This window comes from Apteryx rowi, unplaced genomic scaffold, assembly GCF_003343035.1.
Source record: "Apteryx rowi isolate R43461 unplaced genomic scaffold, aptRow1 scaffold_28, whole genome shotgun sequence".
NCBI classification, from domain to species: Eukaryota; Metazoa; Chordata; class Aves; order Apterygiformes; family Apterygidae; genus Apteryx; species Apteryx rowi.
Window position 1 is genome coordinate 4,394,172 of NW_020449196.1, and position 25,033 is coordinate 4,419,204.

The window sequence follows — 25,033 nt, forward strand, 5'->3', positions numbered from 1 at the left end:
AGCCTCCGCCCCGGCCCCGGCCGCGCCGCCTCCAGCCTCCGCCCCGGCCCCGGCCGCGCCGCCTCCAGCCTCCGCCCCGGCTCCCGCTCCGCAGCGGCTTCAGCGCGAAGGCTCCATCTGGACGTTTCCCCGAGCCGGAGCTCGGTAGCTGCTGCCCGGGAGGGTCCCGCGCCCCCGGGGCGGGCAGCCCTGTACGGCGGGGCGCTCGAGGGCCTTCTCCGGTAGCGCGATCCTGCGTTGCAAGCGCCGCTGCAAAGGAGAGACCAGCCCGCCTGCGCGCCGCGCTGCCGGCGGCCCCGGGCCGCTTCGGCCCTCTTCCCTGTTCCTTTCAGATCCCTCTTTGCACAGTTCGGAAGAAGATAACATTGTTTGTATGACGAATTTATTTATACACATTTACCTACAAAATATACAGCAGTTAAAAATAATGGAAGGGCAGGAGAAAGAATTACTGGAAAGATTATAGAAGACGGTTTTTAATGTCTCAACTGACTTTAAAAAAAACAAAAAAGGAATATTGGTTAAGTCAATAGGCTCCCTTTAAGACGCAGTCTTGCTTGTAGTTATGGGTTACTGAACTTGCAACAGCTTTGCAGTCTTAGTCAATTAAAGGAGTTTAAAACGATTAAAAAGGCACCTTGAACACTTAAACTCTTAAAACTATTTACAGTGCTAACTATTCAAGAAGTTACACTTTATGCATATAACATGCACACCTTGTTTTTAACACTTGAAATAACAAATTTTGTTAGTTTGTGGCACTTCGTATTTACTTCACCAAATAATTTGTATCTGAAGTTAAACATTTCCAATACTAGTTTCATATTCAGACTATCACAGCATAAAAATCCACTCAATATCCTGGGGAATTAAGATACAGTACAATCTTACAATCAGAAAGATGCAAGCATATTTAAGACAATTTTTAAAACATTAAAATCTGATTAAAACAGCAGTGTCGTGAACCAGATCAAACAATGAGCTACGTATGACCACAAGGAAAGTGGCTAGTGCACTATATGTACAGTTTGACAAACGTGATCCTCGATCAATTTGCAAAGTTCTTAAACAATAAGACCAGTTTTCTCCAGCACGGGCAGACAGGCAGTCTTTCTGCAAGCCTTTTAGCCAAAAATAGTGACCAGGAAACAAGGACAGCTGTAATGAGTAAGTGTGCTAACAAAAAGTCATGGGAATGGTAAGTGTTCCTTTCAATACTGTTCATGAGAACAACAACAACAAAAATCCATACAGGAAATATTACTTTTTTTTTTCCTCTGAACATTGGCATCGATCTGCTATTTACAATAGTTTACAAAGACACGTAACACAAATGAGGTTTGATCTTCAAGTTCATAACCAATTAACATACTTCACCTGTATGTTTTGTTCTAGCTGAAGTAAAAAAGTGACACTAATACTGAAAAAAGAGGTAATCAGAAGTAGCAAGAGCACTGATAATATGATAACAAAGAATTTGGAGAAATATTCAAGAAAGTAATATTGCACACTTTCACTGTCAACTGTATAAGACTTCTGCTCCTAGGCAATGACAACCAGTCCTGTTTGGTTTTTGCTGTCATACTACCTTGAAAAAAAGGTCATTTTTGGTTTCCATGGCAGTGGAAAAAACTGAAGGAAGATGGCCCTTATTGAACATGAGGCCTAGGTTTCAGAATTAGTTTTCCAGTCTGCAAAACAGAAAAAGAAAATAAAGTTTAGACCCTGAAAATTTAGTCTAACAATAATGCTTCAAGTTCAACACTACAACCTAAGCTTAAAATGACACATGGAATAATACGGAGTATTCTATATTCCAGTTACACACACACTTTTTTTCTTAAGACGTGCGTGCATGCATCCATACACACACACATATATACACACACACTGTTCACTAAAAAGACTTGTGCATTTTTTAATTTATTTGCATCTTTTTTAAAAAAAAAAGTTTAGGCAATGAGCTGCTAACACTTACATCATCACAGGACATATTATATTCTGCCAAAACAGTTCGACATCGGGCTGCTATACTGTGTGGCTTGTGTCAAGGAAAACAGCTACTTTAAGTCAAAACAGAAAAAGCAACATTAACATAGGCTTCAATATCAGCAGTAACTACAACACTTAACCTGACAAAGACGATCGAAGGATACATTGATGGCGCCACCACTCTTTTATGTATTCCAGCAAAGAACAAGCCTATTAGGGTAATACAGCTAATTGTGAAAAATGGATGGTTCCAAAGTGATGTGAAAAATGACACCTAGGAAAGAAGTCAGATTAGTCCTAGGATGTACTTTCTAAAACATATAGAAAGTTGGTGTCTAGTCACTTAATTCAAAGCATATTGCTCTTAACCATTTCTGTGTACTTGTGAACAATTCCTTAGAGACACAGTCTAGTAGTAGCATTTTGCCAGGCGGTGTCCCAATACGTATTCCATAACAGTTCCAGAGAGCTTGAGAACTTAACTGAAAACATTCTCCCACTTTCAGGGAATGTTTTAATTAAAACAGACAATTAAATGAAATATTGTTTAACTAATATTGCTTAACTACCAAAACCTAAAGGTTTTCTGCCTAAAGTTTATCAATTTGACAATGACTGCTTTGGGTGACTTTGTAGATAAAATTGAGGCTCCTAGGGGAAAAAAAAAAAAAGACTGCAGAGYGGTCTATGCAATTAGTTTGCCTGTGTCATTCTTAATTTAGTCTTTATTATTCACAATCATTTCATATGAGAGAGACCTTTATAAGCTATCTAAGAGTTGTTCTACAGTGCTGTTGTCCTATGAATTTGCCCCAGAAATCAGGACAACTGCTGCTGCCTCATGGTTTTGATTACACTTGCGGTAGTATCTACATGGCTCTATTCCTGCCATGTTAAGTGCCCAGGTACAAAACTCATCTTTAGTCTTGCAATCTTCAAGATACTGTAACACTTGATTACAGCACCTGACTTATTGTACAGATTAGTATAATTCTACTGCAACATCAATTTATGAAACAGATTACATTCAGGATCAGCATGATCTTTACCTTTTGTGTCTCAGGATCTATTAACCAGTTCCAAGCACCAGTTGCTGTGCAGACTGATACCACTATCAGAATCACTGATAAAGAAAAGAATGAGAGTCATAAGCAGCATAACTCACTCACAGCAAAAAGCATTTATGCTTCATTAGAAACTTTAAGTGTTTACTTCTTTGCCCACTTCTGAAGGAGGAACAACCTCTACTTGGAAGGTAGAAATGAAAACAGGCAAAGAAAATTTTACTGTTCGAAATATTAAAAATTCTGTACAAGTTTCCTGGACAGGACAATTAGGTACCAAAAAGTAAGTTATGTCAAGTAAAAACATCCTGATGCTTCAAAGAAATGAAAGTTTCTAAGATAACACAGCTAGTAAAAAATATACAAGTTGGAAGACTGGAATAAGAATTGCACCAAATGTTCTTGTTCAGTGTGACTTTTGAGATCATATATTCTGGGCTACAAAAATGCAGAGCCATTAAATTTCAGAGCGGAACTAAAGCTCCTGTCCTGCTAGCTGTTCTATATAAGAAAAGCCTGAAGAATTACATCAACAATTTAAGTTGAACATCTACATTCTTTTATGCTTTGTCCATCAACACACTTATTAGCAAGGAAAGCAGAGAGAAAGAAACAAAATTTAAACAGGAGTTATAAGGTATGTTGTTATTAGCACATAAAGACTAACAAAAACCTCTACACATCCAGAATGGCTTGGGAAGAATAATCAGTTCACTATAAATGAAAAATGATAGATATAAAGTAGAGTAACATAAAATATCAGACTGATCTTGAGAGACTTAAGGTGGGGGAGAATGCAAAGAAGAAAACGAAAAAAAAAAAAATCCAGAAAAAAATATAAAAGTAGAGAAAGCTCAAATACCTATAAAGCTTTGCATCTTCCATTGGAAGTTTGGCAGTTCTTAGTGTTTTCCACAAAGCCTGAAGTTTTGAATACAAATAAAGTGTTTTACTAGGGAAAAAKGGGGGGGGGGGGGAAAGGAAAGCCAAATCCCAGATTTATTGGCCTTTAGGATCATAGGAAAGAGCCTGAAAATCTGATACTTGTGAAATATTACATTCAGGTTTGTAAGACTGCTATAATTTAGCATTTTTAGTTGTATATTCCTTATTGATGCTACAAAGTTAAAAACAAACAAAAAAAAAAACCCAAAACCTGAACAACCTAAGAATCATTCAAAGTAAACTACAAGGAATTAACAGAAGTTATATTTTCAAGAGAAAGTTGGAAAAGGTCTGCCCAAAGAATAGGACTTTTTCTCTCTAACTAGTGGATAACTTCCAGGGTAACAGGAAGAAAATTTAGCATCAAGTTAAACACTCTCATTATAATTAAAGTAAAAAGCCCCTCTCGTATGCGAATTACAAAACTACCAAAGCAAGCAGTTAGTTATGTAAACTAGTGGGCTTAATACCAGTTATGCAAACTAGTTATTTCAATACTTGTAATATTGTATACTTGTATAACAATTTGTAGATACAACCTGTATACTTGAACATTTCTAACTTGTACATTTCCAGTACTTTTCTTCTAATAGATTATCTGACATAGGAGCTAGCAATTTTGGAAGCCAAATGCATCCCTAAAGCAGGTACCACATAAGTTGTGCCTTTACAAATATCTGCTTGCCTCAAAGTTGCTCTGAAACAAGATTTTTTTTTTTTTTTTACAGTATAGTCATTCCTTGAGTCTCGCTTAATTTAAAATGAACCTCTTGGCCTCTCAGGAAAAAAATGCTATATTATGTATGCTAAAACAATTTTGAGTTCTTTGAATATAGAAATTTCAGCAGAATCTTAGGACAAAAAAGCTGTCTCTGTCCACCATGGACTACAGATCCCAAAGACTGTTGGCGCTATTTCTTGGGGGCTTTTTTGGTTGTTTTATTCCCCTCCTTTTTAAACTTTTCTATTAGAATTGAGATGAGGATATATTCTACCCTTTCTTCTCCCTGCTTCAAGGCCCGCTGCAGAATTTTTTTTCACCTGCACTTTTACAAGGTCTACCTAACCCCATTCTACCTCATTTAAGCAACTGTTGTGACTGGCTGGGCAGCCTGAGCCTTTCAGAAAAAATAAATTATTGTCTCAATCATTTCCAAAATACTTCAGCCTTCAAATGCATTGAATTTCAACCTCACTTTTCAAACTCTGGCTAGAATATTAATTTTAAACAACATATCTGCAAGGACAATTATACAAGGCATTTTTTAAACCATGAGACATAAACTAACTCCTTTAATTTTTTGCAAGCTTTTTGATCTGTCAAATTTATATGTAGCCAGTGGTGGGAATGCTCATTGGGACCTACTACATTGCTTCTGAACAATAACTGGGCAAGTATTAAAAACTCTTGTCGTCCTGCCTTTGCATTGTATACTAGCCTATTTTATTTTAGCTCTAATTTAACACATTAGAAGCTTCTTGCAGTGTGTATGTGCCTGCGCACATGCCAAAGAAATTGTAAGAAGATTTTAAGCACAGATTTTTGTTGGGGCAAACATAAATCAAAGACACACACTGATAAATGTAAAGAGCTTATCAAAGAGACAATCCTATTTATCCCTTAGAACATTAAACTTACTTCTCCAACGTCCTGTAGCTGGTTGCAAACATGCAATATATTCAGTAAGTCTTCTTTCAAAAGCTTTGAGATCTGAGGAGAATGTACATCAAGCATGATTAGATCTTCATATATTAGCCAAACTTAAGTGAAAAAGTTGCAAGGAATTTATTTGCTCCCTTATGCACACCCATCCCAACCAGGCAGAGAAAGCCAACTCATTGATCATTCAAATGACATTAAGTAAAGTCAGAGCAGCTTCACACAAATCTAGCTAGAGAGTAATGATGAAGTTGCACTAAATACAAGAAACATTCCCACTTATGGGAGAAAAAAAATATATAGTGACGGAATCAGAATATTGTATACATCAATTGTTCTTTAATAATACCTAGACATAGATTTAGAATAGCTTAAATAATCCCTCCACAAAGGGAAACATGTCATACTTTTGAGTATTATGTATATCAGGAAGCTATTAAAGTTCTATTATTTACATATTGGTGAATGAGTTTCACATTTGCTAGCTGTTCAAGGGATTATTTTGAGCAGCGTGGCCTTGATGACTTTGCCATTTACCAGAAACCTGGTATGCCATATGCTATTAAAAATAAATTTAAAAAATCACCACGCAGCAGACATTAGGCCAAAGATCTTCCACTTTTCCCCCTGCCCCCCTTCAAATAAATCTCTATATAGGGCTTTTTTTCCTATTGGTATCGTTTCTTAAGATCTTCCCATTTAAATTGCTGTTAATGCTGAGTGGCATTTCAAATTCATAGTCCTAATTCATTTAAAATAATAGCCAACCACACATTTGTCTACAAGGAGCTGCTTTGCCTTCATTAGATCTAAACTTCTGCTTAATGAGGTCAATATTTGACAATATTCTGGTGGAAGCTAAAATTCTACCTGGAGTTAAGCTTTTATTGGCATAAACATATAGGCTTTCAAATAAAGTCCTTCAGTTACCATCAGTCTTGGAAATGTTTTCTTTCAACTCATAACTATTGCTGAATTATTTAAACTACCTTCACAAATCAATTAGAGAAGAGGATTAGAAGAAATATACCCATTACGACGATTACTGAGGCAGTTTTTCACATTGTAACTTTATTCCTAATGGGTTTGCAGGGGAATTCACGGGGGGAAATTACAGCATCTTGACATTAGCCACAAAACAGCTAACTACCTTTAATTGCTGTCAGCAGCGCAGTAGTTAGGGCCAGTCCTGGGGAAACTAAGCCGCTGCCAGCAACTACAGGCAACCGGCTGTTCCCCGACCAGCACAGCCCCCTACGACCGGCCCCTGAAGCGAGAGGGGGACGCGAGGCGCCACGCGAAGAACCGCTCAGAGGGCGATACGAGCCAGAAGGCGGGGACGCAGGGCCCGCAGGCACCCGCGCCGCGCTGAGAGCGCTCTCCCCCGGCAAGGGTAAGCACAGCTCGGACAGCGTTCAAGCAGGCAGAACAAGAAAACCCCAGCTTTCGGAAACCAGGAAGCTTTCCCGCTCGCCGTAACCTCCCGGCGGACGCCCCTGCTGCGAGAGCCCCCCGAGGCCCGGCCCGCGGCAGCCCGGGCGGCGCTGGGCTGCTGCACCGCCCGGCCGGGAGCCGCGACCGGCGGCCCCAGCGCCCGCTGCGAGAGCGCCGCGACGCCGAGGCGCTTCAGTCCCCGCGGGCTYCTCTGCCACCGCAGCCCCGTGGGGCCCCGCACCCTGCCGCGGAGCCCAAGCCCGAGCCCAGCCCGAGCCCAGGCCCCGCGCTGCCGGGCGCCTTCCCGGGGCGCAGGGCAGCCCCGCGGGCGCCAGGCCGCGCGGCGCCGGGGCCCGGCGCGAGGGGAGGGGAGGGGTGGAGCCGAGGCCTCACGGGCCGCCTCGTCCCCCGGCGGCCCGGTGCCCCCAGCGGCCCCACTCACCCTCGGCCTGCTCCAGCGAGTTCATGGCGGGCACGGGGAGACGGGGAGGCACCGAGCGCCGCCCGCCCGCACAGCAGCCCTCCACCGAGCCGGGCCCGCCCCGCGGCCACGCGCGCGCCGCCCCCCCGCAACAACGCCGCGCCCCACTGGGCAGCCCGCCCATCGCCACGCCCCTCCCCAGCAAGCGCAGCTCTCATTGGTTGAGGCGGGGAAAGGGGCGGAGCGGGGCGGGCGGGCCACCATTAGAAGGCGGCCGCGGCGGAGAGAGGAGCTCCTGGAGCGAAGCTGTGGCGCGTCACCGGGCCGGACCGGCAGCGCGCTCTGCCGCGGTTTGTGGTGCGGCGGGCGGCGGCTCCGGGCGAAGGCGCTCTGAGGGGGGAGGCTGCGGGCGGGGCAGCGAGACGGGCAGCTCGGGTAGCGGCGGCGGCGACCGTCCTGGAGGCTCCGGTCCCTCCCGGGGCCGTGCGGGCGCCGCCGCTCTGGGCCCCGCGCTGAAGCGAAGAGCGCGGCAGCCCCTGAGGCAGCGTTACCCCCCCCCCAGGTCCGCTCCTGCGGGGAGCTTTGGCCCGGTGCTGGGCACTGTGAGCTGGTTTCAGCCCTCTGCTTTCAGGGTTAAAAATAACGACCTTGGAACAGGGCTTCTGAGAAATGGCAAAACCAGGTTTTGGACTTGCATGCAGTGTATTGCAGGGACCTTGACGCGTATTTGCTATATGCTGTAAAAAAAATTGGCTCCTGCAGATACTTAAAAAATAAAACAAAAACTTCATTGGTGTCTTTCGTTACTATTAAGAATGTGTTGCCAAAAGCTGGCAAGTTTTCTCTCCAGAAGGATGATTTTTGTCTCCATCTGCTGGCAGAAAGTCATATTACTAATTTGGAATATTTTTTTTTTGCTGGTGACAGAGTAAAGGAAGTATTTAGATGTGTCCTCTACCATGTTGTGTAGGGTGCCTGAACTAAATCTTACTTATTTCAGTTGGGCTTTGGAAGTGTTTAATATCTGAAGGATGTTTACATCCACAAGAGCAAGTAACCAAAAACAATGTTTAAATGTTGGGGGCGAGTAAGGATTTTTTGTACCTTATAAGTGTTCCTTTTAAAATACAAAGGTCAGCAGTCACGAACCCTAGACACCTCCTATGGGAACTAAGATACAAAGGTAACAACTGTGTTACTTTTCTCTAAACAAAAGTTTTCTCTGTTACAAAGTAAATTCATYTGTGAGAGGTCCTGGGACCAGAAAAAAAATCTGTGTTTTACTGTCTTTAGCTCACTAATATTGGAGGCTGGATTAATATTTTGTGGCCATCAAAGGGGAGCTCTGTACACTCTTGAAGGATGTATGCTGTTAGATGAGTATAGAGCATGTGGAAGGTGGTGTGTGGAGGGGTGGCAGCTCCCTCCCCTGGGGGAGCCCTCTGGACACCCCTTCCACTGCTTCCAGGGTCCCTGTGCCATCTCCCTCACTCCCTACTCACTATGCTTACACTTACTGTGTCCTACTGGGCCTGGTCATTGTTAACTGATGACTTCCATCGAACAACAGATACCGGATGTTTTACTGAGATCTAGGCACAGTATTTCTTTTGCCTGGAAAATAGGCTGTCAAATAAAACTAGGTCAGTTTCATACAAACAAGCTGTGTTTAGTGAACTTGTTATGCTTATGTAATACCTGTTTACTTTCATGGGTTCTGGGGTTTTTGGTTTTTTTAAACTTTATTTGAAAGCATTGCACTTTATTGAAACCTGAAGCAGGGAATGTGTTTTTCCARGTAGTGCTGCTTGCCCTCACAAGATGTGCAACAGGGGAAGGAGGGCAGCCCTGGTGCTGCAGGTGTGGCCCTGGTACCTTGCTGGGGTGGGGGGGGGATGACAGGCTGGGATTCCTGGCTGGGGGGAGGGATGGGGATGGGATGACAGGCTGGCACTCATGTCCCCACCCTTGACAGCTGAGCTGGCCTCAGTGCCAGGGAGGTGCTGATGGGTTAAGGGTTTTGAGTGGTTAGTTCAGGGGAGTGAGCTGATTGTGGCTGAAGGCTGATGAGGTCAGGCTGTAGTGTGTAGGCTGTTTTTGTGGTTGGTTTGCACAGGGTTTGTGCTACAGATAAACTGAGTTTTTGTTCCCTATGGAAGGTGCCAAATCTCCAGCCTTGCTTTTCATCTCCTTCCTGAATGCCTAATGGCAACTGGTATTGAGTGCATGAGAAGAAGGAATAATGCATGCCATCCTTGTGCATGCAAATGCTTCTCTGTGGTGCATTCTGTAGTGATAACTGGCATTATGCAACTCCCATCTGTTCTGCCTATAATAACTTTTATGTGAATAGGCAGAGCAGTAGGATTGGCTGCTTTATCTGTAGCGCAGTTCTTTTGAAGTTATTGGGGGCATTCTGAAATAGAGGACAGACAGAATATGGTAAGAATTCCACTGGAGAAATATCATTACTTTRTTATAAAGAATGAATTATCTGCTATTGAATTAATCATGTTGGTGTTTTCCACAGATTCGAGAGGAAAAGTCTAACAGTCTACTGTAAGCGTGTAAAAGCTCAAGACTGCCTTCACTCAGTCTGTGATTATAATTGACTCTGCTTATTGTAAGTAATGTATGTGGAGCAGGTGCAGCACTGCATTTTACACAGGAAAGAGTTCCCTTGTGTTCCCTTTGAAGACTGCTTATGAATTTCATACAGTGGTTGTTTCTAGGAAGGTACATAAGCAGTCCTTGGAGCAGCGAAAGCAGTGCTCAGAGAAGATTGCCCAAATCCTGGAATTCAACAAGTTAGTCCCTTTGCCCATATCAATCTTTAAGTCTTTACTGCAATATGGAACAGTGTCAGAAAGAAAGGTAAAGAGCGTTCCTTTTCTAGCACTCTCTGACTAGATGACATTGCTGCAAGTAGAGAAATGTAGGTTTGGTTCTCATGGCAAATTTGTCATTCCTGGTCACTGTGACTCAGCTTCATTTTCCAATCATGTTAGTTTTCTGTTACATGTGCAATGTAATATGAAGTTACTTAGCTTTGTATAACTTCTGCTAGTTCAGAAAATGAAGATTCATTGTTGTATCTAGAGAAATCTAGACAGCTTTACTAAACCACCTGACAGAAGAGACAAGAGAAGCAAGAGATACTAGAAGCAAGATGCAATTTACATGCTTGCAGGTTGTTTTGGTTTGGGAGTCTTAGTCTGGGTTAATTTACTTAGCTTACTGAGGTAATAAGAATTGGAATTGGTAACTGGGCTGAGAGCTTGTTCACAGAATCACAGAGTGGTTGAGGTTGGAAGGGACCTCAGGAGATCATCTAGTCCAACCTCCCTGCTCAAGCAGGGTCACCTAGAGCACATTGCACAGGATTGCGTCCAGGAGGGTTTTGAGCATCTCCAGAGAAGGAGACTCCACCACCTCTCTGGGCAACCTATTCCAGTGCTCTGTCACCCTCACAGTGAAAAAGTTTTTCCTCATGTTCAGATGGAATTGTCTGTGTTTCAGTTTGTGCCCATTGCCTTGTGTCCTGTTGCTGGGCACCACTGAAAAGAGTCTGGTCCCATCCTCTCGACACCCTCCCTTCAGATACTTGTACACRTTGATAAGATCTCCTCTCAGCCTTCTCTTCTCCAAGCTAAACAGGCCCAGCTCTCTCAGCCTTTCCTCATAAGAGAGATGCTCCAGGCCCCTAATCATCTTTGTAGCCCTTCGCTGGACTTGCTCCAGTAGTGCCACATCCCTCTTGTACTGGGGAGCCCAGAACTGGACGCAGTACTCCAGATGTGGCCTCAGCAGGGCTGAGTAGAGGGGGAGAATCACCTCCCTCGACCTGCTGGCAACACTCTTCCTGATGCACCCCAGGATACCATTGGCCTTCTTGGCCACAAGGGCACATTGCTGCCTCATGCTTAACTTGGTGTCCACCAGCACTCCCAGGTCCTTCTCGGCAGAGCTGCTTTCCAGCAGGTCAACCCCCAACCTGTACTGGTGCCTGGGGTTATTCCTCCCCAGGTGCAGGACCCTGCACTTGCCTTTGTGGAACTTCATGAGGTTCCTCTCTGCCCACCTCTCCAGCCTGTCCAGGTCTCTCTGAATGGCAGCACAGCCCTCTGGTGTATCGGCCACTCCTCCCAGTTTTGTATCRTCAGCAAACTGATGAGGGTGCACTCTGTCCCTTCATCCAGGTCACTGATGAAGAAGTTGAACAAGACTGGACCCAGTACTGACCCCTGGGGGACACCGCTGGCTACAGGCCTCCAACTGTGCTCCAAGAGCACAACCCTCTGAGCTCTGCCATTCAGCCAGTTCTCAATCCACCTCACTGTCCACTCATCCAACCCACACTTCCTGAGGGTGTTATGGGAGATGGTGTCAAAACATCCTCAGAGGTAAGCTCAGGAAGTGTGGGTTGGATGAGTGGACAGTGAGGTGGATTGAGAACTGTCTGAATAGCAGACACCTCAATTCACTGAAAGTCTCCTGTTACCTTTAAGGTGCAAGTAAGAAACTCCAGTGAGAGTTCTGTGCTGCTGGCTTCTAGAAGCAGTCACTGAAAGCTGCAGTACTGTCTGGGACTGGCTGTGGGTATGATCTCTCCTTTCGTGGAGCATGGGCTGAGTGTAATCTATGTGCTAAGACCTTCTGAAAGAGCACTTGAAAGAAGAAGTCCAAACAAGCTCTTTGAGACCAGGATTAAGTCTTAGGTGGTAATAACAAAATATGCGTGTGTGTGTGTGCATGGGGGAAGATATCCTCTGTGTTATCTCTGCTATTAAGTCTTTAGTAAATTCAGAAGTTATTCTGGCAGCCTGCATGCTAGTATGTGCAAGCTGATGTGCATTCATTCTTTTGGACCTGGTGAATTTATGCAGCAGATCCTGGCTTTGTTTTGGGATACTTTTTAAACCAGTGAGTCAGGATGCTCTCAAGTATTAAAACATGCTCTTTGTACCCTGCCCTCTCCTGGTCAAGGTTCATTACTTGCTACAGATGTGACCATTTCAACTTGAGAGTTTTCTCCTGTGGCAGCTGTTGACAATGTTGTGTTGCCAAGCAGTTTGAAAAATGATGAAATAGCCTGAGATTTAGAAAACTTATACTGGCTTTGCAACAAGCACTAGAAATACAGGGTCCTGAAAGAGTGATTGCTTTATTTTTGAAAAAAATAACTTGAGTGCTTACCTCCAGGATAAAGGGTCTGGGCTATGGATTCCATTTTAACTCTTGTTGCAAAGAGTTAAGAATCCAAGAGATGTAGGACTTAAGAAATGTCTTCAGTGTTTCTGTTGCTTGGCTTAGGGAACTTGGTTAATGTGTAGGTTGTGCTGAATCCCATTTTAAAACCCCATTTTCAAGCACCTAGCTCTCTTGAGTTTTAGCATTCTAGAGGTGTTTTAAGAATGTTTTCCCAATTTGGGAAGAAAAATCAATGCTGTTTTGTTTTCCTAGAAATTAAAATGTCGTCATGGGTCAAGGTTACCAGGTGCCAAGTTCAAAAACCTGTTGTCAACAAAAGGTAATGTAAACTACATTAAAATGTTTCGAGACAGTTAGTTTCTAGTTTTTCCCATGGATGTTAGAGTTATGAAAATACGATTTGTAGTCATTTGCTCTCATTTTTTTCAAGTTTCATCATGAAAAAGTGAATGTCTTTAAAAAAGTCTTTCTATATAAAGACTACAAGGAAGATCAAAATTCATGATCAAATTATTCCAGCTTAAGAGCTTGCAATGATTTATTCAGGAAGCCTTCTACAGCATGGAGTCCTAACCATCGTTACTTTGCAGAATTAAAACTTAAAAATAAAAAGTTATTAGAAGTTATTGCTTTGATGACCCCACTGAAGGTTGCATGATATTCTCTTTGCCTTTATAAGCCCAGTTCATTACAGTTTTGCCTAGTAGCAATGCAAAAACGAACAGAATCACTTCCACTGGTATTTAGGCTTGTCAGCTGCATTGAAAGGCTGAGAACCTCAATGCTGATTTTCTCACTATTGGTAAAGACTATAAGAGGTATCAGCACTAACATATATCATTAAATCAGAAGACTGGAGTCTGGGAGAAGGTTAGAGTGACATGGATGCTCTCTTCCTTACTATAACTGTACTCTTGCAGATGGCAGAACCTTAAATTCATGAGACCCAAGAAGTTAGATGCTACTTTGAAAAATGGAGTGCGGTGCATCAGAAAGTTGTACTTTCCAGTAGGCTATTTATACTTCCAAGAGTTTGTTAATGTGCAGATCTCCTGCTGCTCTCATCTTGCTTTAACTATTAGTTTTATTTCTGAACAGATACAAATATTTGAAGCTGTTTTTCTTCGAGCTTTGGTAATTCGTGGCATGTAARTGTTGAACCTACATCAGGAAAGAGGAATTCTAAGAGCAATGAGAATTGACCTATGAGATATTTAAGTTGATTGTAATTCCTTTATTGATTATAATGAACACTTCTTGTGCCATTCAAAGTGCTTGTAGTTTCTTTTTTTTTTTCCAAGTAGCTTTTACTCTGCTCTGTACCATACCATTAATTGGAAACTAGTTCAGGTAAATGAGACAAGACAAAGTAACTATCATCATGCTATCATTATGACTTGAATAAATTCTTGGGACTAGTCCATCTGTTAGTAATCCTGATACTGTTTTCTGACAACACCTGTGAAGCCTTAAAATTAACTGCCTAAGCAAAAATGCTTAGAGTACATTTGGATTGCTTTGTAATGCAGAATTTATTGGAAGAAACATACTTTGTCATCGTAGAATGATATCTCAAGTATATCTTTTTGAGGTACAAGGGACATATCTTTTGGGGCTTAGCATCTTTGGTATCTATTTCTGGTTCTCACAGCTGTACTTTGAGCATAATGTGAGAGCATCTGTTAGCAGCATCTGCTATCAGAGATAATTTGGATGGGTCACTTGTTTCTTGGTTTCCTTGCATTTCCAGCCTTCTCCTGCTCATTTTCCTCTACACAATCCCTCCCTCTTGAGGCAGCATGTTACTTCAGAGATTCTGGGTTAACACTTAAAGCTATTAAAAATTTAGTCATCTTAAACTCATTAATCCTGTATTTTTATAAATCAGTTTGTTTATTGTAGTAACTTCATTCCAAGCTTGAAGATTATTCTAACTTTCATTTAATGATAGGAGGGTAATGATTATATACTATATATTCCTTTCTACAAAGATTTTGGAAACCTAAAATCTTATCAAGAAACTGTCCTTTTTTTCTTCCTTTCATCTCATTTTTCCCTGAGAAGTGTTATTTATCCAAAGAGCTACAGTATTTTTTGGTAAGGATATCCATATTCAGGACTTGTTTTGGCCATTAAAGTTATTCTGATCAAAACATTTTTTTTCTTTTTTGTATTAGCCCAATAGAAAACCTTTTAAGGCTTGTCCTGGAAGACCAGCTTTATCAAATAGCAGCATCCTCAATAGAAAAGAAAATCTTTTGTTGAACATCTGAACAAAATTCACAGGACCATCTCTGTGTAATACATAGTTATTGTAGAAATATATAATTTGTGTGTCTTAATGCAGCAGAATATTCAGTTTCTCTTTGTAGAATTGTAGCTTGAGATGTTCTGCCACATAGAATTTGGTGATAACTTTTGGCTTGAGATATTAAACCTTTTTTTAATTTCAGTTATCTGTTAAGCTAATTCATCTTCCTCTGGTCTTTTTCCGGAAAAGATGTGAGTGAGGTTTGCATGTACTCTGAGGTACTTAGGACAGGAGTATTAGTGTTGAGTATGGAAGGGTTTATAAAAAGCAGCAAGTTCTTGTTCGTTCATGTTTTTTGTACTCCTATGATAGAATTCTTGTTCAGTCTTGAATCATGATGTGTATTTGACTTTCCCCATTTCTAGTTCTTCCCATTTTGTCCCCAAGTAAAGCCTTTTCAGCCTCTTCTTATTCCTCAAGCTTTCCCATGCTTTCATATTCCGTTTCCAGAAAACTAACAGGGAAGATGTTTTAATCTACTCTTTCTTTGTTTTTAGAGGTGCATTAGTACTTCAGTTGACTTTCCTCATATGATATTGAAGAACTAGTGACAAAGCTATGTTCTCTTGACTTTCAGATTGAAAGCTATGAGTTTAGAAGGATGTTACTTCATTTAGAATGATCTCTTAGATTTATGACAAAGATATTATGTAATAGAGACTTGCAGGAAAAGCAAACAGTATTAACAATGTGGAGAATAAGACTGAAAGCTAAATTTTTCTCACCTATTGGATATAGAAGTGTCATCTTCTCACTCTTGGTAGGCCAACCTTGTGAGAAGTAGTGAGGCTGTTCCAATTTGCCTAATCATTCCTGATTGGTCTGTGCCCATCTCCTTCCCCACTTGGCAGCTGCCCCTGTGTATTGTAGCCCAAAAGCATTGATACCTGCTGTGCTGGGTGCGAAGTGCAGCTGGACAGGCTGTGGTGTGTCACAGCTACACATGGCTGTGGTTCTTAATCTCCCTTAAGCCTTCCTCTGGTCATATGGACTTGAGTGCTTGGAAGAATGCCTAATTCCTCTCAGCTTTCGCCCCAACTGTATTTTGGGTAGTAATGCACAACCTTTAGCCTAATAATAGATGTTACCTCTCTTTCCTGCATTCCTGATGAAAGTACCTATTAATACACTCCCAAGGTTAGGCACTCTTCAGACTCCTCCTTCTGAGTTTTCTCAGGTTTATGCTCTTTTAACTTGAGTCTAGAGTCAGAACATACAGAAAACAGTGTTCTCTATCAGTTTCACCACCAAAACTGAACTGTTGCAGAAAGTCCTTGTAATAGAAAATACTAGATTAGCAGCATTCTCTGACTTACACTTAAGTGTTTTGAAAATTGGTATTGTGACTTATTTTAATCTCCACATAAGCATGGAAGAAATAATATTTTGTATGAACTAGCCTGCTATCTTTATTTGGTGCATTCAAAACCTGTTTTTCCTTAATTTTGAAGAGATATTTGGGCAGCAGTATGAATATTCAACAGGGAATGAAGATTACTATGAGATATCAGTATTCCCTAAAATGTAAGAATTATAGCTAGTTCCTGTTGCTTCCTGCTAGCATACAATTTTGTCTCTAGTTGACAGATGCAGAAATTCATAATATCCCTTCAGGGCCTAGAGTTTTTCTGGTGTTAGCTTTAAATCAGGCCAGAAAAATAATAACCCCGTAAAGGCTGTCATGGCCACTAGGGCAAAGAGTTCCATGTCCCAAGTGTCCCCTGGACCTGGGAAAATGGGTAGGTATATCCAGGTGTAGTAATGCACTTGGGAATATCTGAGTTATGCCCAAATATGTGGATGCAATCCAGCAAACTTGCAAAATGTGAGTATGGTAGGAACCCATTACTGAGGAACTTGCATTACAGGCTATATTGGGATCAGGTGAAAATGACCTGGTCTGCATTTCTTCTGCAGCATTGCTGCATATCACCAGGGGTTTATTGGTTGCTCAGAAGGTGAGGTAGATGTTTCTCACAGGTGGTTATGCTGGGTCTTCAGGAAAGGTAGATACTTTAAGAATTCATGCTGCTATAGATTCCTGTGGGAGAAGGGTTTTCAGTGCCAATGAGAAACCCATATTTGCACCAGCTGTATGGGGAAAATCTGTCCAGTGGAAGGGGACAGATGATGGAAAAACTATCAGAATGTAAGGGAAAAAGTTAATCTCCAGCAGAACTCAATGGCAAAAATGCATAGGTAGTTGCCTACAAGGTAGATGTGAATATTTATGAAAGGGTTTCCTGTAACCATCTAAAGAAGAAGTCATAATCCCCATGAAATCTAGGACAAGTCAATGAATGGTGAGAATGTTGTAGCATGTGGGAAGATCCGTGTGAGGAATAATTGCTGACTGAATTGTAGGATATTTATGGATTTACCCATACTAAATCTGAGTTTTTCCCAAGAAGGTACAAAAGGGCTATTGCTCTATTAACTGCCTGTTTGCTTGGGAAAGTGAGTGAAAGTCAGACCTGGAATTATGCTTTATTCTTCCTTTAATACTCCTAGGAAGATGGTGAACCAGTATCAGTTTCTGAGAAATGTTTATCAAATGTGACAATATGTTTTTCCTGGTGTTTTAACATCCTAAAATTTTATTTTGAAGGACAACTTAGTTTTGACAAGGTCATGTTAATGAAATGCTGTATATCCATATTCAGTACTTGAAAAATTTGGCAAAATATTGAAATGAATAGAAGATGAAAACATGGATTTGCAATAGGCAGTAAATGTTCTGTATTAATACCGCCTTGCACCAAAGCAAATTTCTGAAAAATTTACTTAATTTTATCTTTTCCAGTGCACCAGGCAATGTTTGGATTACTGCTAGCAGAATGAAAAACACAGGGCACCTTTTCCATACTGACTTGAGGATCAAATTTTACGCAAATGTTGCTATTGCTTGACATCCTACAAATTATCGTTTCTGTCAGGAAAAGAGCATCAGGCAGCCAGGATGGGTACTCTGCAGCAGTGCTAACCTGCTGATGGTCATTGTGGCTGCTTATTCTAAGTCATGGCTTCAGCATGGACACTTCATGCTCAGCTGTAAGCTGTGGCTTCAGGTGATTTCTGTAAAAGAAGTGTAAGGGTTTGAGTTCCTGAACAATTTCAGAGGAAGCTAAAGGTACATGTATTAACATATGTAGAAGAGACCTTCTGGTAGAACCTTTAGCTAGATGGACAGTTTGTTGAGAGGTCGTTCATTGATTCAGATGGGGAGTGTGATGGTTTTATACCTTCTTGTGAAAGTAACTGTTTGTGACAAAGATCAGTCAAAATAATGAGCTTTTGAAGTCAGTCTGACAGTGGTTTGTATTAATTGCTGCTGCTACAGATCACTTAATTATGATGTTGGTGTGAGGGCCTTTGTACTGTGGTATAAAATCTGTATTATTGCTAAACATATTCCTGGGATGAATAAGAGCATAGTCAAGGGTGCTCAAATGCTGACAGATAAATTTAAAGACTTAGCAGCAGGTAGCTGTAAGAAAATGGATCAGGGTCTGCCAGTGCCTGGACCTGGGAATTGTGTATACTCTTGGCACACTGTACTACCTTGATTTTTACTTTAAATTTCTGTTCAGAGTTTTAAGGATTTAATCTGAACTTCAGTAAAAGTATGCCTGCCTAAAGTTCTGACTAGCCCTTGAAGATGACATTAAATGATGTCAATACTACCTGTTAGCATAGTTTAGTTGTGATTAACCACTGCAGTTATCACTCATTGCATTTTGCTGCAAGGTATGGGATGTGATGGGGCTTCATAGGCTTTGCCTTTGAAAGGCATTTAGAAGGTCTAAATCCATAGATACTGTAGAACATCTCTGATAGTGCAGTGGTGGTATTTTTCAAGATCTGGTGGAGTTGCTCACTAGAAGGTTTTCCTGTCTGCTGCTGTTGGCCTTTTTGGAAAACTTAGTCTGAGTTACTGGTTAAATTTGGGGTTGGAATTGAGGAACTTAGTGAGGAAGTGAGTGTTGTTGTAACTTTTTTAAAAAGGGAAAAAAAATGTGGAGGAGGATGGGCATAAGGGATAGGGCAAAGTCTTAACCCTGAAAGTGTGTCGGGAGGCAGGGCTTTCCTGATGTGAAACTTGGTAGCTCATCCAGTGCTGAGACAGTGCAGCTGGCTGTGCCCACAGGGCTTGCTTCTCAGGGCTYTGACTTGGGAGCCTCCATGTATTCAGTGTGGGGCCCTGAGATCCAGTGTGTGACCAGGAACTAGGGGCTTGCAGGTGGTTTGTGTTTGAGGATTACTGGTGTGAATGTATGATATTCAGCTCCTCACCTAAGAGAGAAGAATGAGTGCATGCCTGCAAAAATCTCTTGAGTTATGTAGGGAACACAGAACATACCTGCAGTTCTTCCTCACAGGACATCTTTTGCAGGTGTAAGAAATTTGGTAGCCAGCTATAGGCTGGAAAAAGGCAAGTGAGTTTATTTTATGTGACTCCTACTTTGCATGTCCAGTGTGGGTTTATTTTCAACAAGGCTCTCAAAATATATTTAGGAAAGGTATTCTGTAACACAGCTGAGCTTCAGTTCAGCCCCTACTTTCTGGTTATAGCAAAAAAGCAATCTGTTTTTTTTCCCTCCAAGTCCCTTACTACCTTCCCTTGGAATGAGATTCAGGTCTCAGCATCATATTGGAAATAAGTTGAGGACAAATGGGACAAATAATCCTGTGTGAGGTGGAATAGATGAATGGTGCCGTTCTCAATGGATTAACTCTGAGATCTGCAACTGAGTTTAAACCTTTTTCTTATGCCTTCTTGCATGTCTATAACATTTACTCAAAAAAAGAAAGGAAAAACCCCTTGCTTCAGCGAGCTATTTTGATCACGTTTTTGACAGTATTTTTGAATGACAAAGTAGTGGAGACATGCTGATGTTCTAATATAGCTTTGCAATCAGTGCTGCTGCTTAATTGATTTTTTACTTGGTTGCAGGTGATGGCCACACCAGGGATGATCGCGGAGAGAAGCAATACCTGCAGTTTTACCAACAGATGTGGAAAGAATATGATATAGACTCTGTCATTGTTGCCATCAGCAAGGAGCAACTGTACATTTCTATTAAGATCTTTCAGCTAATTTTATTATACAGGTAAGCGTTACCCAATTCAGAAAGGTCTGATCTTGAAGATGTGTGTAGTGTTTGAAAATTACACCTATTTAATGTTTCTGACTCTCCTCGATATTGTTCTAGCTAGTTATAAAACTTAGGCATCTCCCAGGTCTTTTGAGTGTGAGGTCCATGAGGGCACCTCTAGGGTTTTTTTTTAAAATGTTAGTGACTCAGGAATTAAGTCTGATCATTATTTCAGATTTTGGTCTAACCTGATTGTAATTTCTTTTGTTTTAGAGGCTGCTTTGCAGCATTTGGTTAGGTTTTGTGGTCTCTTAATTTAGACATATTAAATGCAACTTCAGATACTATTTTTGCCTGTCATCTTTGCAATTTGTGATGTATATCAGATACCTTTCCGATTTGAAAAGATTTCTTTCACTGTGGCCAAGAGAGGCAAAAAGAAGTTTGCTATGTAAAAAGGACTCTCAAATGCACAGAATTTTATGTATTTTCTCTAGTTTGTAGTTCTTAGTTCGTACTTGAAGCAAAACTAGCAGAATTCTTTGGAAAATGATTTTTTTAGTTTAACATTCTGTTAAACTAGAGAAATTTATATCACGAGTGACTTATTTTTCCTTATTTCTCAACTGAAATATTTGAAGGGCTGCATCATACTACTTTTTAATTCCTATTTCAAACTATTACTATGACTTTTCTAAGGAAATAAAGTTTTCTAGGAAAATAAAGGACTGAAACTTCAAGAAATAAATTCCTAACAAAGTAAGATAAGGAAGTGGAGGAAAATGCCAAGATTGCTCTCTTTTCTCCTCTTTTAAGTCTTGGAAGAGCTAGTTTTCATTGTATAGATGTCTGTCTGCTGGGGATGAGATGGGTCAGCTTGACTATGGAGATCTTAACCACTTCAATGTACAAAGTTGTTTGTTTTCCTGAGAGGGCTATTTAGAGGACTGGAAGTCTTACTCTAGCTTTGGTATTTCCTTAAAATTCACTGTTTCTTTGATATTCTAACTTTCATTTCTCTTCCCCCCAGGAAAGTATTTTCTGCCTTGTATTCCATACCAAGTTTGTTRCTGATGTTACATTCCTGTGTATTTAACCCATTTGAAACATGTAGGCAACACAGGCCATATATTTTGCATTCACATATCTTCTGATAACAGAATCAACAGTTTACTAAAGTTGTGCTGAGGCAGTCATTCTTGTGTGTTGGATCCTGGATCTGTAAATAAAGTATTTGATGCCCCTCCTCCTCCCTGACCTCCATCTGACATACCCCTGTCTGATACCCAAATAGAGTTGGGAAAACACAAGAGGGTGTCCATCTCTTGTTCATGGAGTGGTGCAGAAGCATAGTGGTAGGTGGTCTCTTCAAATATGAGTTGGAAATTCTCTGCCAGTATCATGAGCTAGTGCTCTATGAAATGTTTATTCAGTAGGAGAGTTGAAGTCCTGACGGAAAAACTACAGTTGCTGCAGCTGGGTTGGCTAATTCACCTGAAGTGTAATGATAATGTGYGTTTATCAGAGCAGGTTGTAAATAGACTTCTAATGTTTTAAAACAATTAAGAATAAAGTTGGCATATCAATTTCTATTTCACTTGCTTTAACCTCAAATATGTTGCTTTTATGTGCAATTTAAACACTTTGAACTGTTAAAAAAAAMCATGCTAAATACAATGTGGAAAAAATATGCAATACTTTTGCCTCAACTCTACTGTATTAATAGTTTCAGCATTGCCATTAGCTGCTTTGTTGGTGAAGCTTGTGGAGTTTGTGCCTCTCCATATTGCTGTCAGTAAGAAACCCTATCTTCCAATTCTAAAAGATGACTGTAATCAAGGTGTCAGTAAAACTCTTAATTGTTTAGCATCTATACTCAGACCACATGGATTGTTACTCTTAATTTTTGTTGCCCTTTCTGTCTTTGCATTTTTTTCAAAAACTATCTACTCTAACAAAATTACACTAATTCCAATGTAACAGTTCATAATACAAAGGCTAAATTCTTTTCCATTGGATGTTTTCCAGTATACTAGGATGATGAAATAGAATCCAATGTTAACATAAATTTCAATAACTAGTATATTCTATTCACAAATCTACCCCTAAAACATGATCAAACATCAATGGCAGTTTCCTACTATACTTTGACAAATACTTAAAAAAAWTTTTTCTCAGTGTGGCTTAAAACAGATCTGTTATTTCCTTGTATTCTAGAAAGTGTAGCTGATATAAGCAACATGCTACTTTTTGGATTCTTTATACCTCACATAACTGGACTTAATGCTTGTGACTTCCAGCGCATACAAGGCAGTGATGACAGCACAACAACAACAAACAGTGACACAGATTTTTACTTGTAAATAACAGCCTCTTTTTTTCTTTAAGGCAATATGCTCTAGTCATAGGCCATCATTTGGAAGATCATGGCCTTGTGATGGAAATGATACACCTTACGTTGGAGTTGGGTTGTACATGCACTCCAAGAAGTTGAAAATGGTGGCTATCCATTTTCTATTCTTGTTGCAACATCAAATGTAGCACTTTCCTCTTGCACTGCAATCATGTTTCATGAATCTATCAAAGGTAAGTTTAGCTTCATTTAGAAATGTCACTTAAGATGGTCTCCATTCAAAACTGCATTTTAAATATCTTTGAATCCATTAAAATATTAAGCACTGAGTCATTGCACTTGGTAACAAAATTTGACTGAGTTAAGATGAGACAGCTTTGAAATAGTTCACTGAATTTCTAATTCATAATACGTGGAGTGATTAAACACTGTCTTAGATTGCTTCTTCCTAAATGGCATGAAGTACAGCCAACAAAAGCTCTCAGATGGAGAAAGTAATGGTAGGAAATTGTATATAAATTAAAATTTATTTTAAAAATCCACTTTCTTGCATTGCATTTGTGTGGATGGATCAAAATAAAATGTCTTAGACTTTTTGGCTTTATTTCTTTTAAAACTTTTTATTTTAAATTTAGATTTCACATCTTTTCACATATCAGGAACACAATAGTAAAAAGATACTTTCTTTTGAATGTAAAACTGCCCTGTTCTCCACTCAGGTAAAAATATTTTGAATTTTAGAAAAAAATTATCCAAATATTATTCTTATTTCAGTTAGGTATTTATGGAAGTCTGTGTGGATCTGGGAATCTTTATCTCAAAATTAGCCTAAGATCATGAATGACCTGTAATGTATTGACTGAGGAGGAGGGAGAAATTGTAACTTTTAATTTGTGTTTCACATGAAGTTGCATATAGCTAAACTAAATCAAACTCACCTCTGCAAATTACAGGAGGACTATATTAACACTGAACTGAAGGCTTTAAAAATCTCATTCAATTGTTATACACAGACTTAACAGCTATATTTTTCTATCTTTTTGTAAATGTGTGAAGTAGATGAAAACACAAGCCTGATAAAGCCAGCTATCTCTTCTCTATAGTACATCATAGCGTGCCCAGGGAGGATCCACTGCCTCTGGAAGTTAAAGCATTTGGGAAAATATTTGCTGAGTGTGAGCAACAGGAGCATACTGAGACTTCACACAAGGCAGCTGATCTGGTGGATGACTACCTAGCACAGGAGCTCTGGGAGTTATGATGTGCCTCTGAGCATTAGACACCTTTCTGTTAAGTTAGGGAAAATACTTGTATTGGAAAGAGTTGAACTCGAATGACTACATGAAGACCAGGAAAGATGTGATTGAAGGTATCCATGTTTTTCCCTGAAACAGCTTTAAATGCCTTTTAAATCTGATATAAACAAATTTGGGTACATTCCTAGTAAATAGTCTGTAAATAAATGATGGGCAGTAGAGRTCAAAATGCCAATGTATATACTAATGAGCATGTACTTTTATCCTGAAGTAGGATGTACATATTCTTCACAGAAATGGACACATCGTAAAGACACATACCCAAGCCCCCAATGGTCAACTGCCCTCTCAAGTCACAGCTGCAAGTTAATATTTGCTAACTGTCTGCTAAGACTGTATTTAAGTTTTAATAACATTGTATGCATGTGAATATATTCTAGTGACATCCAGCAGAACCTTAAGCAGAACGGGACTCTTGGTTTAAGAGTTCAGTAATTGAATGGCTTATATGCTTTTTATTCACAAAGTTTAAAATTCAGCAGAACATCTTTTAAAGAAAAATGACCCCAGTTGCTCTCATAAATTATAGACTTGGAATTATAGACTTGGAAGATCTGCGCCATTTTGGTCATAGGAGTACCTCTGTGGAAACTTCTTGAATCTCCTCATGTTAAGGGGATAATGAGATTCTTTTAAGTTACTGCTTGTGCACTGTCTTAACAATGAATTCTTAAGAATTGCTTCCCTCTTTTGTTCTTTTAACCTAGGCCTTGGTGAACARACTGATCCTTCAGCTGAAGTTGATGACACAATGTATCAAGCAAATGTGAGGCCAAGTTCAAGCACAGCCATCCATACCTCAAGTAAACCTCTACTTCCAACACCAAGCAGGAAAGGTCTTCTAGGCCAGTCAACTGTCCTCAGGTTAAAGCTGTGTTGTTGGGTGACAGGCTGTTGGGATCTTCTGACCCCCGGTCATCAGAGAATTAACTTCCCCATATCAGCTTTGTGTTTCAAACTAATTCATTATGTCAGTTTTTGACTGACTTAATGCACTGTGGCAAGTGATCAAAATGGAACAAAACATGATAGCTACTACGTGAATTACAATCAAGTAGAGAGGTGGAACATAGAAAAATCTGAACTTGCAAATACTTAGAGGTGATCAAATAATAGTTAAGACTGGAACTCAGCCATATTCTTCTCAGAGCAAACTTTATGTGAAAGGATAGGAGTAGGGGAGTATGCTATTCTTTATCTAAAAATGAATCCATTCTAACATTATGAAAG

General features: G+C 40.4%; 1 protein-coding gene, 1 long non-coding RNA gene and 1 pseudogene across 2 annotated transcripts; 2 read left to right on the forward strand and 1 right to left on the reverse strand.

Moving 5' to 3' along the window:
* Window positions 1-360: 360 nt before the first annotated feature.
* Window positions 361-7,633, reverse strand: CNEP1R1 (CTD nuclear envelope phosphatase 1 regulatory subunit 1). The gene is made up of 6 exons (XM_026068852.1): window positions 7,538-7,633; window positions 5,641-5,712; window positions 3,042-3,115; window positions 2,157-2,266; window positions 1,979-2,033; window positions 361-1,691 (listed from the first exon to the last, which is right to left on the reverse strand). Exons 1-6 carry the CDS (start codon window positions 7,560-7,562, stop codon window positions 1,650-1,652), a joined length of 378 nt encoding a protein of 125 aa, XP_025924637.1. The 5' UTR covers window positions 7,563-7,633; the 3' UTR covers window positions 361-1,649.
* Window positions 7,634-7,772: 139 nt separating this feature from the next.
* LOC112967527 lies at window positions 7,773-11,757 on the forward strand. The gene is made up of 3 exons (XR_003253988.1): window positions 7,773-7,866; window positions 10,047-10,139; window positions 11,716-11,757. It is a non-coding gene; the product is annotated as an uncharacterized LOC112967527 (long non-coding RNA).
* Window positions 11,758-11,805: 48 nt separating this feature from the next.
* Window positions 11,806-23,876, forward strand: LOC112967544 (annotated as a pseudogene).
* The last annotated feature ends 1,157 nt before the right edge of the window (window positions 23,877-25,033 follow it).

Bases quoted from the DNA above. Each gene is read 5' to 3' on its own strand.
- CNEP1R1 (XM_026068852.1), bottom strand. From the start codon at position 7,562: ATGAACTCGCTGGAGCAGGCCGAGG. The intron at 2,267-3,041 runs GTAAAGATCATG...CTTCTTTCCTAG, and splicing joins TAGATCCTGAGACACAAAAG to GTGTCATTTTTCACATCACT. The intron at 2,034-2,156 runs GTATCCTTCGAT...CAAGCCACACAG, and splicing joins AGAGTGGTGGCGCCATCAAT to TATAGCAGCCCGATGTCGAA.